Genomic DNA, 15,638 nt, shown 5'->3' with positions numbered 1-15,638 from the left:
AATGATTATCATTTCTAGTGGTAGATACATGGACGGTGATTATAGTAATCTCTGTATTTTTCTAGACTTAAGAAAATTTCTTAGAACACCATGAAATAAAATTTAGACTTTATCCTATAGGTCAGAGTTCCCAAGCATGTTCCACTAGTTCAGGTGGGTAAAGGGTTCTGCAATAAAAAGGCTCCAGAAATAAACAGGCCTGGGAAATGCTATGTTAAGCAGGTTTCTTTATGGCAGAACTCAGGGCCTTTAATATGCTAACATGCATTTTGAATCTCCAAATTTGGGGGGAATGAGGAATTGAGAACACAATTTCCCAAACTGACTTAACCACTGCACCGTTCCTGCACGAGCCATTGATGTTCCAATGAACAGACTTCGAGAACCTTAATTACTAGCAACAAGGTCTTGCTGAAGGATTTTAAGCAGAAATAATGTGAGATCTGCTTCCTTGAAAGATCACTCTGGCGGCAGAAGAAAGAATGTACTGATGGTAAGATAAGAGGAAGGAGAGGAATTAGGAGGCTACTGCAATGGTCCTTTTACTTGTTCAAGTATTCATTCAACATGTATTTTTGTTTTGTTTTGTGTGCTTTGTTTTGTTTCAACATGTATTTTTGAGCATCTCCAAAAGTCCGAGAGATGGGGAAGCATGGACAGGTTAAAAAATGTAAAGGGAGGTGAAGTACAGAGTAAAGGGAAGCATTTAGGATGACTTCTAGGTTCCTGGCCCAGGTGAATGGAGGTGACATAAACTAGGGCTGGAAATATAGGTGGTTACACAGGTTTGAGGGGAAAGTTCTGGCTTTGTGAACTTCAGATTATCTGTGGGTCATCCAAATAGACCCAAAGGCAGAGGAGTTAGAAACACAAGGCCTGCGGTCAGAGGAGAGTCTGGGCCATAGGTAAATTTGGGAGGTACGTGGAGAAAAGTGAAAGCCCAAGAGTCAACAGAAACTTACAGCAAAGCAAATAATGGTAATAAAAGCAACTAATATTTACTGAGTGCTGGGTTAGTGCCAGGTGCTGTACTCATGATGTTTCATGGACTTATTCATCTAATTGTAAGAGGTAGGAATACAACCATCTCCAGTTTATTTATGAAGAAACCCAGGTGGACAGAATCTAGGTAACTCATCTTAAGTCACACAGCTAATAAGCAAACAGAAAGAGGAGACCCACCAACATTTAAACAGTGGGTGGGGAGAGAGGAGCCCCTGATGCAGCACAAAGAGGAAAATGTGGATAGGTTGGGCTGAAGCAGGAACAGGCTGTGTCTTGGAAGCCAGGGGAGTAGGAAGTTCAAGAAGGAGAGAGGCACATGGGGCCAGGTGCCACCGGGAGGTCAGTTAAGATGAAGACTGAGAAATGACTCCTGGATTTGGCAATTCTGAGGTCCTTAGTGGCCTCTGTGAGAACAGTCTCAGTGGGGAAGGGGAGCCCAACTGGGGTAGGTTGAGTAACCCATAGAAAGCAAGAAGTGGAAACTCTGAAAGACTCCTAGCTGAGAAGGCAAGGTGAGAGAAGGCAAGCAAACCAGAGGGAGACCAACGGGCCAGGTCTAAACTATAACAGTGAGTACAAAAAGTCAGAGCATCAACAGCTCCCGGTTACTAAGGACTCCCTGCATCCTAAGCACTTTCAATTGATGGCTTCAGCTGATTCTAAGAGGGAGGCATTCCACGATCACTAACTCACTGAGGGAGGTAGCAACAACTATTACCAGCCTGTTTTAAAGATGAGGAAACTGAGGCACAAAGAGGTCACGTACCCTGCCCAGGCGATACGGCTAGTAAGTGGCCAAGCCAGGCTATGATCTCAGGTACTCTGGCTTTTAAACTTTCTAAATACAGGCATGTGCAGGAAAAAATAAAACCTACGTTTTAGGCTGTAAGAATAAAGTACAGTGTTTTGTACATACTAAACATAATTTTTTGAAGTTTATTAAAAACTTTCAAAGTCAATTCACTAAATATTAATTTAGTTCCTACTGCCAGGCCCCTGGAGTTACATTGTGAACAATGACAGATACAGGACTGGTGGAAGACATAAAGAACATGCAAGAAATTACATGATGCTGGGCTTCCCATACTAAGGGACCCCTTGATGAGGTGAGAGGCAGTGCCGGAGCCAGACTGCTCCGGTTTGTGGCCCTGGACATGTTATTAACCCACTTGTGCCTCTGTTTCTCCTTCAGAACTGATAATAGCAACCATCACCTCTGACCAATGGGTGGGACCAAACAAGGCTGGAAATGGAGTCTGAAGGTTCAGGTCACAGGCTCAGGAGTCAGAGAGACATGGGCTTGAATTCCAGTTTACTACTCACAAGCTGTGTGAGCGTGGGTAGTTACCTAACCTCTCTAAACCCATTTCCTCATAGGGATGTGATGAGAAGGAAAAGAGCTAATCCTGATGCAGTGCTCAGAAACAGTGCCTGGCAGACAACAGGTGCTGGATAAATGTTAGCCAGTTAGCCAGGGAAGACAGTTCTGGCGGGGGGTGGGGTGGGGGGAGGTAGGGCAAACTCAGAGGGGTGGGAGGTAAAGCCTACAGAAAGACTTGGGGTCAAGCAGAGGTGAGCAGGATTAGGGAAAGGTGGACAAGGGTCAACAGCAGGAGGTACTCACATTGGTGAAAGGAGGCTTGTGATGCTGGTACTCAATCCAAGGAGGTACAGCCAGGGTGCGGTTCAACAGCTTTGCAAATGCCAGGGAGCCCAAGAAATGATCAGCCTGGTTCCCAAAGCGCCCTGGATGGTATATTGCAGGTGAAGTGAGGACTACGGCATCGAGGGCTTGGGGCATGCAAGGCTCAGAAAGGATGCAGAGCCAGGAGTGTGGAGGGCCAGGACACCAAGGAGAGCCAGGGGAGCTGGCAGCATGGGATCACGTCTGGACTCCTGGGTCTGACAGTCAAGGCCCTTCAGGCCCTGCCTCTTCTGCCTCAGCCACTCCAGGTTCTTTGCTGTTTCCCAAACATGCTCTACACTTCCCATCCCCACCCCATGCCTTTGCTCTTGCTGTTCCATCAGCCAGGAGTGACCTTCTACTTCTATTTCCTCCCATCTGCATGTGAAGGGGTAACTCCAATGCCTCACTCACTGGGATCCTTTCACTACCCCTCTGCCATATTCAGTTCCCCTCCTCTGCCTCCCACCTTGGATATGAGTTACTTGCGGTTCTTCACTCTTCCTAGAATGTCCTTTCCCATTTCCCGGCCTTTGGCTGTTTCCTCAGCCTGTGAATGCCCCAGGTGCAAGGTCCCTGTCTGACTCTTTCTGTTATCCCCAGCATGGCATCCATTCATTCATTCCACAAAGACTGTTGAGAGGCCACGTGTCAGGCTCTCTGCTAGGTGCTGGGACACAGGAGTGAGTAAGAAGGACAAGGTCTCTGCCTTCAAGGCATTCACAGGCCAGGTAGGGGGACAGTAAACATATAAACAAATATACAGTGATAAATTTTGATAAGTTCAAAAATGAAGTGAAAAAAGTTTGGTGATGGAGAACAATGAGGAGGAGATTATTTGGGTTGAGGTCAGTGAAGTCTTTTCTGGTGACATTTAAGCTGTGGCCTGAGGATGGGAAGGAGTTGGTCTGGCACAAGACAAGGGGAGGGTGTTCCCCGGCAGAGGGACTAGCACAGGCTGCAGGACCTGAGTATGTGTAAGGAACAGAAAAGGGTAACTGTGCCTGCAGCTGGAGGGTCTGGGGAGAAGGGTGTGGTGGAGATGATGCGCAGAGGGCAACATCATCATGGTTAGGAGTGTGAAGGATTTTAAGAAGAAATAACTTTAACAGTGACGATCCACCACTCCCATTTAAATTGCACTCCTAAGCCAGCTTTTAGATTCTCCCTTACCCTGCTCTATTTTATTTTCCCATAGCACTCATCCATAAATATTATGCAGTTACTTATTTTTTATATTAATCTTTTATGGTCTGTCTTTCCCAACTAAAATGAAGGCTCTACAAGGGCCTGGAGCTTTCTGTCTTATCACCACCGTATCCCTGGAGCAGAGAACAGGGCTGGGCACACAGTAGGTGCCCTATAAATACGTGTTGAATGAATGAAAGAATCGCCCAGAGCCAGCGTTGGGTCAGTGCCATCAAGTCCTGCCCCACTAACTCCATTTACTGGACTCGGGGCTGGCTTAGGCCTTGCGCAAGACACATCGTAACCTCTCCCGGCCTCAGTTTCCTCATCTGCCAAACGGAAGGTTGGACACAGAGGTCCCTTCGGTGCCCTTGCAACTGGGGCAGAAAGGTGAGGAGCAGGCCCTGCCCCGCGCTGGAGTCCTTTCCTGGACCTGTCAAGGCGTCTCTGGGCGCCTCAGAGAAATTGCTTCTCCTCTCTGGGCCTCAGTTTCCCCATTTGGACAGAAGGCTCGGGAGGCCTTACCCATGCATGGGCAGTAGAGCAGGTAACCCGCCGGGTCCCAGGAGCCCACGGGCAGCCCCGGGAACGGCAGAAGCAGCAGCAGGAGAGACACACGCGGCGGCAGGGGCGACGATGCCCACGCGGCGGCTCCCATATTGGCCCCAGAGCCAGGGCGCTCCGCGGCTCGGAGGCGGGGAGGGAAGGAAGGGCGCGAGCGTCCGCCCCGCTCCCGTCAGCCCCCGCGCGCCGCCCGCGCGCCGCTCCGGCCGCTCTAGCCGGCGGGCAGGCGGGACCATAGAGAGCCCGCGGCACCGCCCCCTCCACGGGCAGAACGCCCGCTCGTGCGGCTCCCAGAATGCACCGCACAATGGCCCGACCGCCGCCACTACCGGGGCCTGAGCGGGCCTGGCGGAGCCCGAGCGCGGCCCGGCCCGCAGCGCGGGGCCCGGAGCGCGGTGAGTGTGGGCGAGGGCCCCGGGGGACGGCGGGGAGCGGGGCGGGAGGCAGTCTCGCTGCACCCGCGCGCCCGGCGCCCGGAGTGGCAGCGCCCCTCATCTCTGGCCCCTCAGCACGGTCGCCCACACCCCCGACCCGAGGCCCCCTCTGCGCCAGCCCGGCCCAGATAGGCCCCAGGGTGACGAAAACTTTCCCCGGACCCGATACCTGGGTCTGGGGGACCTGAAGAAACCCCGCTGGCCCCCTCCCTTCCGAGACCTGGAGCCTCAGCCCTGGGGGGGGGGTCCCCACTCCCGACCCCGCAGGCTCCCTGGAAACCCAGATAACGCGCTGCTGACCTTACCAGGGACCCGGGTCTGGGGGACGCCGATAAGCTGCACCTGCTCTCTCCTCTCAGACACGCCTACCCGGACCCACATAACCCCCTTTCCTGCTCCAAATAGTTCGCTCTTTCTCCTCTGTTTCATTTCCCAGAACCACATAACCCCTTTTGAGGCTTCCCCCAATTATTTGGTTCTGGGGAACCCAAATAATTTCTACCTATAGTTCCCTCCTCGGCGATCGTACTCCCAAACTCTAGACAGTTTCCACCCGGTACCATTTTGAGACTCTTGAAATTCAGGGAATTCGCTTTTATCTTCAGCCCCTTTAACCCTCCATCCCATGTAATCCATCCCCCACCCCCCACCGTCTCTCTTTCTTTGCGGAGGGTGGAGTGGGGGTCTCTTAGGGATCGAGATAACTTGCTCCTCCCTCCCTTCCATTCCTGAGACCTCCAGACTTCTTCCTGAATTTCTGTCCCTGGTCCGGCAGCCGTCTACCCCCAGCCCTCCCAGCCCAGGGGCGTTTAACCTTTCCCCCCATGCAGTATGGTGGTCTAGAAACGAACCAGAAGACAGGCTATCCCCTGCAAATCCTGTCCTGGCCCCATCTCGGTGGGGGAAAGGGACTTGTAAGGTGCAAGATAAGGGGACGTCGGGTGTGGGGAGTTGGTACTTTCACCAGCAAGTGTTCCTGTGACCTGGCCTGTGTGTTTTCCCACCTGTCTGCCTGGGACTCTGAAAGAGTCTCGCCTGGGGTTGCTAACCCTACCGCCCAAGGTGAGGCCACGGGATTGGGGGGGGGGGTGTCTAATCAGGTTTCCTCTTGGTGAAAATGGGGCTGTTGTGAATTGCAGCCATTTGCTCAAGGCCTCCTTAGGAGTGGGAGGCAGCGGGAATCAGAGGAAATCATGAATCAAAAGGACTCCAAAAAGGGTCCATCTACACCGATAGAAGAACTAGCAGCCCCTGTTAATCCTGTTTGATGTCTCCTGGAATGATGCAAGTCATTGAGACGCTCCAGCCTCCCTGTAATTTAATTCTCCCCCCCACTCTGGAGTGTATGTGTGTTTGTGTGTGTGTTTTGGTGGCGGGGGGCAGCTATACCCATTTCCCGCTTTCCTTCTCACTGTTCTCCAGTCAGTCAGTGTGTCTTTTGGATTTGTTTCTGATGCCCAGGTCAGGACCTGTTTTTTATCTCTAAGTCTATTTATAATTTCCCAGTTGCTATTTTGGGTTCTGCTTAAGGGAAGATTGTGTCCACTGCAAGGAAAGTTCCTGGGTGTGTTTCCTCCTCGGCAGGTGTTGAATTGAGTTCTTCAGATCCCCAAGTAGCTCTTGGGCAGCAGGGATAAAAGCTATTTTAGGGTAGTCACTGAAGTGGAGCTGTTAATCCTCTGTGGGTCTCTCTAGTTAAGAACACTTACAGATTAACCCTTTCCTTGGTGCAGGGGCGCTATTTCTCAACAGTTTGGGGGGGAGGTTTGAGAGAATTCAACTGTGGCAGCAGAAGGTAGGAACATGCAACTCTATACAAAGGCAAAGATAATAGCTGCCTTTTGTTGGGTACTTAGAGCAAGCCAAGCCCTGTGCTGAGTCCTTTGCATACCTGACTAAAATAATCTTTACAACAAGCCTGTGAGGTAAGTATTTTTAGTTTTACAGATGAGGAAACAGGCTAATAATGGAGAAAGAACGCAGTCTCTATAGAGATGATGTAACACCATAAAAACTATAGTTTCATCAGAGGGCAGCAGGCATCGTGGCACACAACAGAGGACAGACAGACGAGGAAGCGATTTGTCTCTTTTAAAGGCTTCCAAAGAGGGCCATACAGAGTTTTTAGCAAGCATTTGTATTTGGGGTATGGGGCCTTAATAACAGAGGAGATTCCTACAGTGAGGGAACTCTGGCCCAGGATATGGTGCTGGAGGAAGATAAAGTAAGGGGGACTGGCTCCGGGGGATGTGCTGAGGGTTAATTGTGAGGGAAAAGGGGAAGGCTGCATTCTGGGGAGATGTTGGGAAGGGAAGGAAACTCACTCTGAGGCCTGAGAAGACTCATCTAGGGAGGAAAAAAAAGTAGTACTATTCAGGCCCCGTGCGGAAAAGAGGGAGACACAGTTTAGACCTCAGAGACAGCACTGTTTGTATTTACACGTTTTATGTCAGACATTTCAAGAGTTTCACTGAATCTTCCATGAGGATTTTATAGGTAAGGAGAACAAATGTCTATTTTAGAAATTGAGGAAACTGAGGTTCAGAGAAACTACGTAACCTGCCCATGGTTTCACAGCCAGTAAGTGGCAGTCTTCTGATAGCAAGTCCAAGGTTCTTTCCACAGTACCTCCCTCTTCATATCAGACTCCAGAAGGAATCTTAGGATGAAAATATACCGAGTTACACCAGTAACTGGGAGGGATTGATTGTGTTTGTTTTATGGGAACAGGTTCTGTCAGCTTCTGTAGTTGTTAAGGTTAGAGTATGAGACCAGAAGAGCAGCTTTGAAAGAGAAGCAGAATTTTTTCAGTTTTGCAGAGGAAGATGTCTGAAGGAATAGGCCTTCGGATAATGTGGGAGAGGCCCAGGAATCTTCCTGGATGAAAGGATTTTGCAGACAAGGGACAGAGGGAGAAAAACTAGATTTCCAGAAGGGTTCCTAAGGTAACACTAAAGCCATAGCCCCATTAAGTGCAAATCAAGGCAAGCACATGGCTGCTGCCTTCCTTCTTTGATTCTATCATTACAACCTTGAGAGCTCTTCTTAGCCACCATCAGCCTCTTTCCTAGAAGCCCATTACTCTTCCAGCAGCAGCACACTAAACTGCTGTGTCTTGTTTGTGCTTGTTCGGGAGAACAGATGAGGTGGACGTGTGGGAGGTGGGGGACATACTGTTCTCTTTCTGAGTTTGCGTGGAATTTCCAAAGCTAGGCTCCTCTCTCACATCAGCCAAAGTGATGTGACTTGCTTCCCTCTGGCTGCCATTCCCAACTTTCCAGAGGCTGAGGTGCATGATTTCACATATTGACGGGGGGTGGGGCAGAATTTGACTTTGAAGGTGGGGGAAATTCCCTTCAAACTAGATGTTCAAATTCGTGCTCGCTCACTACCCAATTCCAAGCTGCCTAGTAATCACTGGTATTATAAACAGGTAATTCCACCCTTTGGAAGAAGGAGGGGACTTAAACGATGAAAGCCAGACATCAGAGGCCTTTGAGGTTTATCGTGAAGCAGGCAAATATGCCATGATGACTCGAAGGCTCAAGTGGGACTAGTTTTTAGTGCTAACACGTGACTCACGCAAAATGCAGCCACCTTTGTGCCGATCTTTCTAGGCAAATCTCCACTCGTGATAGGGAGATGTTTATCATATTACATTGCAGTGTTTCTTCAACAAGAGGAATGGTTCCTGAACAGGACGTAGCTTATGTTAATGATGAGCAAAGCTCTCTCGGGCATAAACCCGCTGATCCCATCATCTCGTTCACGGCCAGCCTGTTGGTTGAATGGTCACTGTAAGCAGCAGGTGCTAATGAGCTGAGCAAGCATTCTTTGGCCCACAGCTAGTTTGTGCAATTGGAGCCCTCCCCAGATTCTCATGGACAATCCCCAGATACCCCTTTTGCTCCCTTCACATGGAAGAGCCTCATGACCAAATTTTGGCATGACCTCTTCAAAGGAAATCCCCCTGTTATAGCAAGTTGCATTGGGGTTGGTAATCTCGTGTGATGAGCTTGTGAGTGTGAATGTGGCTCTGTTGTCCCCCTTTTGAGAATCAGTATGGTAATGCCCTTTCTCTCTTCCTCTGAGTTGAGTCAGGAAAGAAGTTGTGTCACCTTTGCTCCCCCGCCCCACTCCACAACCCAGTAGAAAGCATCAGACTTCAAGATATTGGCTCCCCACTTTGGAACTCAGTTTAAACCAGAACTTCCTGAGCATGTTAGCCAATAAGAATCCACTTGCATTCAATGACTGATTTACTCATCTAAAAGAAAGTTGAAAGTCCTTTTCTAGGTGCTAGGTGTGTGGAGATGAAAGAGATGTGATCTGAACTCTCAAAGAATCAGAGTTTGGTGATGGCGTCTAAGTTCTAATGCAAATGTGTTACTTGCTCATAATGGAGACATGCACGTGTTCTATGAGGGTCTTTGGGACCCTCAGCACCACTCAACACCTTGCGTGTTCAGCGGACTTTGCTAAAGAAGTATGGTTTGGGCCCTGAGACCAAGAGACCCAGAGTGGTGGTTGAGGGCGGGACAGGACCAGTACTGGTTTAGTGGAAATGCTGAGTTTGCTGTTGCCTTCCTCAGACAGAACCTCTTGATGTTGATATGCTGCTAAGAAACACATCTGCTAAGGAACACATCTGGCGCAGGGGCTGACTCTCCAGGGTGTAAATTTCCTAAGTAATGGCTTCTTCTTTCTCCTCTGATGCCTTTTGGGCATTTTATTGCTCCTTAGCACCTCTATGAGGAGAATTGTAGAAAGTGAGGAGGAGGTAGGGTGAAGAGGAGGAGGAGGTGCTGCTATTTCTAAATTTAGTGGAAAGGATGTAAAAGTGAAGCTAGAAGGGAAAGTCTGGAGTTTAGGGCTTTTACTTCCTCTGATTATCCTGTTTTCCTATTAGCCTAGGTGGTACTTGTAATAATAGTTACCACTAAGCACTAGGTGCCCAGCCTTCTGCTGAATGCTTTGTATTTATTATCTCATTTAATCCTCAAAAGATCCTTATGATGTAGGAGATTATTAAGCCCATTTTGTAAATGAGGGAACAGCTCAGGGAAGTAAGTAATTGGCTGAAAGTCACATGGCTTCTAAGTGGAAGGGCTGGGATGGAACGGGGATCTCTCTGCCTCCAGAGCCCATGTTTTCATGGTATTGGGCTCCCTAACACCAGGTGTTCTGATGTTTCAGGTGAAGAGATTGTTTTCTGAAGGCTGCGTTGGAGGCTGTGACAGAGCACAGAGCCCTGTGGAGCTGATGGGGAGGCTTTCTCAATAACATGGCCCTTCGCCATTAGCCTTGCCATGACCACATTTTTCACCAGCGTACCCCCCTGGATTCAAGATGCAAAGCAGGAGGAGGAAGTGGGCTGGAAACTAGTTCCCAGGCCTCGGGGCCGGGAGGCGGAGAGTCCAGTGAAGTGCCAATGTGAAATCTCGGGGACACCCTTCTCAAATGGGGAGAAGCTGAGGCCTCAGAGCCTCCCCCATCCAGAGCAGAGACCGTATAGCTGCCCTCAGCTGCACTGTGGCAAGGCGTTTGCCTCCAAGTACAAGCTGTATAGGTAGGTGATACTCCCATACTTCTTCCTGCCCTGAGGTTTCCAGAGGATAAAGCCAGAGAGACTCCACTGAGTGTGGGACTTTATCTGTGGCAGAAGAGTAGAGGTTAATTTGTCCCATAAGTGTACCCTGAACGTCAGCCGTTTGAGGTCACTCACTGAAAAATAATGGTGGTATTTTTTATTCAAACACTAGAATCTGATGGGTACAATATCAGGTAGCCACGAACAAACTAGATAGAATTTTTTTTTCAATACAGGTATACCTCATTGTATTGCACTTCACTTTATTGTACTTCTCAGATACTGCGATTTTTACAAATTGAAGGTTTGTGGCAACCCTCAGTCAAGAAAGTTGGACCAGTTTTCCAACAGCATTTGCTCACTTCATGTCTCTATGTCATGTTTTGGTAATTCTCACAAAAAAAGATTATAGTTTGCTGAAGGCTCAGATGATAGCTAGCATTTTTTAGCAATAAAATATTTTTTAATTAAGTATATACATTGGTTTTTTAGACATAATGCTATTGCACACTTAATAGACCACAGTATAGTGTAAACATAACTTTTATATGCACTAGGAAACCAAAAAATTCATGTGACTCCTATTATTGTGATGTTCACTTTATCGCAGTGGTCTGGAACCAAACCTGCAATATCTCTGAGGTACGCCTGTGCTACTTTCCCCACCTGTGTCGGGTAATGGTCAGAATATTAGCCCCAAATTAGGAATCAGTTTTAGAAGTTAAGAAGGAAAAGGAGACCCTCACGTCCAATCTGTAAATTTTAAAGTGCAGGCTCAGAGTGGAGAAGTAACTTACCCAAGGTCTATAGCTTCTTAGGTCCTGCAGTGCCTCTTCTACTGAACTAGCATGCCACTCAGATGATTACTTATGTCTCTGTAGAATCCCTGGTGTCCTCTGGGTTGGAAGATTTCCTGAAACTTCTAAGCCCAAGAACCCCTACTTAAAGTGAAATGGAATGTGAAAGCCCTGGTGTAAAGCAGATAATGACAGAGCAGCTTTGAAGGGAGGGGGGCCCGCTCGGACATAATTTTGATTTTATCCTTGCCTTTCCGTCAGAGGACCATGAACATGCCCTTTACCAATAATGTAGACTTCCCTGATGCACAGTCATTCATCTCTTGACTATTATTTATTGATCTCCTGCCACATACCAGGCACAGTGTTCAGTGATACGGACAGAATAGTGAGCCAGACAGATGGGGGTGCTGGCCCTCCTTGAGTTTACTGTCTAGTAGCAGGGACAGACAGTAAATGAGTAAATACAAGGACAAGATGACCACAGAAAGCCTCAGTTCCTTGTCTGGAAAACAGTTGATAGGAAGGAACTAAAACAGGTAACAGGGTAGCGTGTGGCCAGGATTGCCCTCATGACAGTTCTGTTGTCCTCAGGAATGCTTTGATTCTGTGTGCTCCTCTGTCTTAGGTGAATTCCAGTTGGGGCTGTCCTCTTAGACTTTCTTAGTGACAGTCTGAGTGTCAGTGGGAGGCTACAGGAAAGGTCCTGGGCCAGGAGACAGGAGCCTTGACTCCACCCTTAGTCACTGTATTTTAGGTGAATTACTAAACCTCTCTGGGCCTTTGTTTCCTCACCTTCAAAATGAGGGAAATAGACTGTGGATCACTCAGCATCTCCCTCTCATACGTTTTCATGCCAGTTGTGTCACAGGAGGTTAATAGTAACCCTCATAGGTGTGAGCATTCACACATAGCATGAGGGTAATGGGTACGATTGATAAGAATCACTGGGTGCTGTGCTAGAGACAGCAGTGGCATACCTAAGTGAACCTGGGTCTCAAGAAGGTCTGTGTTTAAATGCAGCCTCTGCCACTTACTGACTGGTGGGTGGGGCTGCCCTGTGCTTCAGCCTCTTAGGGAGAACAACGTTAATCACACATCTCACACAGGGCTTGCAAACCATGGGACTCCAAAGTCTTGCTGAGTTGATTCTGAATGTACTGTGGAGCTCTGGATTGCAGTTCCTGGATTCTGAGCTGCTTTCCAGACAGAAAGGAGCAGGCGCAAACCAAGGGACACTGAGGTGCCAGATCACTAAAAAAAAGTTTTTAAATGTTGCTGCTGTGCTCGCTTCGGCAGCACGTATGCTAAAATTAAATGTTGCTGCTTTGTGTGGCAAACAATTTAAATGGTACCAATGGACATGCAGTGAAAAATGAATTGTCACACTCAAAGCCACTGTTCTCCTCCCCAAAGGCAGTTTCTTGTATGTCCTTGTTGAGACATTCAAACGTGTATTCCCTTCCTTCTTTATTTTCACAGGGGATTGTATTACACACACTATACTGAACTTCCTTTTTTGACTTGGCTCCCTATATCTTCGGATATTGTTCCAGATCAGGAAGTTTAGATACATTTCATTTTCCCTTTATTGTGTCATTTAAATTTTTATAAATATACTTTTTTTTGCAAAGGAAATGCATTCAAAATTCAAAAGGTATATAATGAAAATTCTCCATCACACCCATAAAAGCTGCCCATTTCTTCTCCCCATAGGTAGCCAGTGTTGTCAGTTTCTTGTGTAGCCTTCCAGAAATATTTTAAGCTCATACAAGCAAACATACATATATCTTCCCTCTTTTCATATGTATAGTACCATTCCATAGGCACTATTCTGTCTCATGGGTTTTTTTGACTTAAGTGTATCTAGGAGCTTGTTACCTGTGGTACGTATAAAGCTGCCATTATTTTAAAAAGTTGAGTTGGGAATTCTCTGGTGGTCCAGTGGTTAGGACTCTGTGCTTTCACTGCTGAGGACCCAGGTTCGATCCCTGATCGGGGAACGAAGATCCCACAAGCCTCATGGCCAGAAAAAAAAAAAAAGTTGAGTCATTTTATGGACATAGAATAACTTAATCAATTCCCTATTGATGGACATTTAGATTGTTCCTGATTTTTTGCCACTAAAATCAGTGCTGCAAAGAATAGCAGTACATGATTTTGCAGGTGGTCAGGGATATCTATAGAATACAGTTGGCGTGGTATTCCATTCCATTGCATGGCTGTACCATAGTTTTTGTGTCTGGTTGCCTGTTCGTGGACAACTCAGTTGTCTAGCCAGCCCTTGTGATCTCATTTCTTTCTCCTCTGTCCTCCATCCCTATCTCCAGGCACATGGCCACTCACTCAGCCCAGAAACCCCACCAGTGCATGTACTGTGATAAGATGTTTCACCGCAAGGATCATCTGCGGAACCACCTGCAGACCCATGACCCCAACAAAGAGGCCCTCCACTGTTCTGAGTGTGGTAAGAATTACAATACAAAGCTGGGCTACCGGCGCCACCTGGCCATGCATGCCGCCAGCAGTGGTGACCTCAGCTGCAAGGTGTGCCTGCAGACCTTCGAGAGTACCCAGGCCCTGCTAGAGCACCTGAAGGCCCACTCACGCCGGGTAGCAGGTGGCACCAAGGAGAAGAAGCACCCCTGTGACCACTGTGACCGGCGGTTCTATACTCGTAAGGATGTGCGGCGGCACCTGGTGGTCCACACAGGCCGGAAAGACTTCCTGTGCCAGTACTGTGCCCAGCGATTTGGCCGCAAAGACCACCTGACACGTCATGTCAAGAAGAGTCACTCGCAAGAGCTGCTCAAGATCAAGACAGAGCCAGTGGACATGTTAGGCCTACTCAGCTGCAGCTCCACAGTCAATGTGAAGGAAGAGCTGAGCCCTGTGCTGTGCATGGCCTCTCGGGACGTGATGGGGGCCAAGGCCTTCCCTGGCATGTTGCCCATGGGCATGTATGGTGCCCACATCCCTACCATGCCCAGTGCGGGCGTGCCACACTCCCTGGTGCACAACACGCTGCCCATGGGTATGAGCTACCCTCTGGAGTCCTCACCTATCTCTTCCCCAGCTCAGCTTCCTCCAAAATACCAGCTTGGATCTACCTCATACTTGCCCGACAAATTGCCCAAAGTGGAGGTGGATAGTTTTCTGGCGGAGCTTCCTGGAAGCCTGTCTCTCTCATCCGCTGAACCCCAGCCCGCCTCACCTCAGCCGGCGGCAGCTGCGGCCCTCCTAGATGAAGCACTGCTCACCAAGAGCCCCGCCAACCTCTCTGAGGCCCTCTGCGCTGCTAATGTGGACTTCTCCCACTTACTGGGCTTTCTTCCTCTCAACCTGCCCCCATGTAACCCACCCGGGGCCACAGGAGGCCTGGTCATGGGCTACTCCCAGGCCGAGGCGCAGCCCCTGCTCACCACTTTGCAAGCTCAGCCTCAAGATTCCCCGGGAGCTGGGGGACCGCTGAACTTTGGGCCTCTGCACTCCTTGCCTCCTGTCTTCACCTCTGGCCTGAGCACCACCACCCTGCCTCGTTTCCACCAGGCATTCCAGTAGCCCCAAGGAGGACCTCAGCTCAGTCTTGGCTCTGTTAGGGAGTCTCAGTATCTACCCCATATGCAGCCCCCATGAAGGCAGCTGAGCTTTCAGAGCTGAGTTCAAAAAGAAAAATTTCAGTATCTGTATGGAGCACTTGGTTTGGGGGCTTGGGCTCCAGGATCAGTTCCAGGAGGAGCCTTGAGCCCCAACCCCATGAAAAGATTTCATACAATAGGACTTCAGGTATTTTTACTTTTTTTTTTTTTAATCTGAATCGGGAGCCACACCTAGCCCTCTCCCTCTCCAAAGCATCAGAACCTCCTTCTCTTTGGAGAAGGGAGAGGTCTCGGAGACACAGAGGGTTTTACTTTGGATGACCTCGAGAGAAATAGCCCAAGAAGCCCGTCTTCTGGTCCCAGCCTGCAGACCCCACAGCAGTTGGTCAGGCCCTGCTGCAGCGGGTCCATTGCCTGCTTCCAACCAACAGGCAGGAGAGAGGGCCTCTGTTCTTCCCATCACCTCCATCCCTCCTGTCCTAGCACCTCCATTTTCAGTGTTTTCCAGCAACGGTACCGTTTACACAGTCGCCTCAGACACACCATTTCACCTCCCTTGCTGAGCTGTATAGCCTTAGAATGATTGCAGTGAACATTGTTTACACACCGTGAATCCATTCCCACCAGTCCATTCCAGTTGGCACCAGCCGGAACCATTTGGTACCTGGTGTTAACTGGAGCCCTGTTTACAAGGCGGAGTCGGGTCTCACTGACTTCTCTTCACTTGAGGTCATATTTTTCCCCTGTGGGGAAATAAACTGACTTTGGACTGCTTCA

The 15,638-nt window shown here is 48.9% G+C and overlaps 2 protein-coding genes across 5 annotated transcripts in view; one reads left to right on the top strand and one right to left on the bottom strand.

The window, feature by feature from the left end:
* Positions 1-4,604, bottom strand: part of POFUT1 (protein O-fucosyltransferase 1) — a 24,952-nt gene extending 20,348 nt beyond the window's left edge. Inside the window, exons 1-2 of one of the 2 annotated variants that reach the window (XM_067707806.1) lie at positions 4,403-4,604; positions 2,630-2,751 (exon numbers count right to left, since the gene is read on the bottom strand). In XM_067707806.1, the coding sequence (XP_067563907.1) occupies positions 2,630-2,751; positions 4,403-4,535 (255 nt within the window). In that variant the 5' untranslated portion in view covers positions 4,536-4,604. The remainder of the gene's footprint in view (positions 1-2,629; positions 2,752-4,402) is intronic. The other variant, XM_067707805.1, reaches the window with a different exon arrangement.
* PLAGL2 (PLAG1 like zinc finger 2) lies at positions 4,208-15,638 on the top strand. Of its 3 annotated transcripts, none has more exons than XM_067707803.1 (3): positions 4,208-4,267; positions 10,072-10,444; positions 13,593-15,638. In XM_067707803.1, exons 2-3 carry the CDS (start codon positions 10,185-10,187, stop codon positions 14,821-14,823), a joined length of 1,491 nt encoding a protein of 496 aa, XP_067563904.1. In that variant the 5' UTR covers positions 4,208-4,267; positions 10,072-10,184; the 3' UTR covers positions 14,824-15,638. The 3 variants fall into 3 exon arrangements, with proteins under 3 accessions (XP_067563904.1, XP_067563903.1, XP_067563905.1); XM_067707802.1 differs by lacking the exon at positions 4,208-4,267 and adding an exon at positions 4,726-4,836; XM_067707804.1 differs by lacking the exons at positions 4,208-4,267; positions 10,072-10,444 and adding an exon at positions 4,739-4,836.

This window comes from Pseudorca crassidens, chromosome 15 (assembly GCF_039906515.1).
Source record: "Pseudorca crassidens isolate mPseCra1 chromosome 15, mPseCra1.hap1, whole genome shotgun sequence".
NCBI classification, from domain to species: domain Eukaryota; kingdom Metazoa; phylum Chordata; class Mammalia; order Artiodactyla; family Delphinidae; genus Pseudorca; species Pseudorca crassidens.
The sequence above is the reverse complement of the archived record's forward strand: the minus strand, read 5'-3'. Positions and strand labels throughout refer to the sequence as shown.

What these genes read in the sequence shown, in the direction of transcription:
- PLAGL2 (XM_067707803.1), top strand. Translation starts at nt 10,185, where the DNA reads ATGACCACATTTTTCACCAGCGTACCCCCCTGGATTCAAGATGCAAAG. An exon ending in TCCAAGTACAAGCTGTATAG is followed by an intron (nt 10,445 to 13,592) that starts GTAGGTGATACT and finishes CCCTATCTCCAG; the next exon opens with GCACATGGCCACTCACTCAG.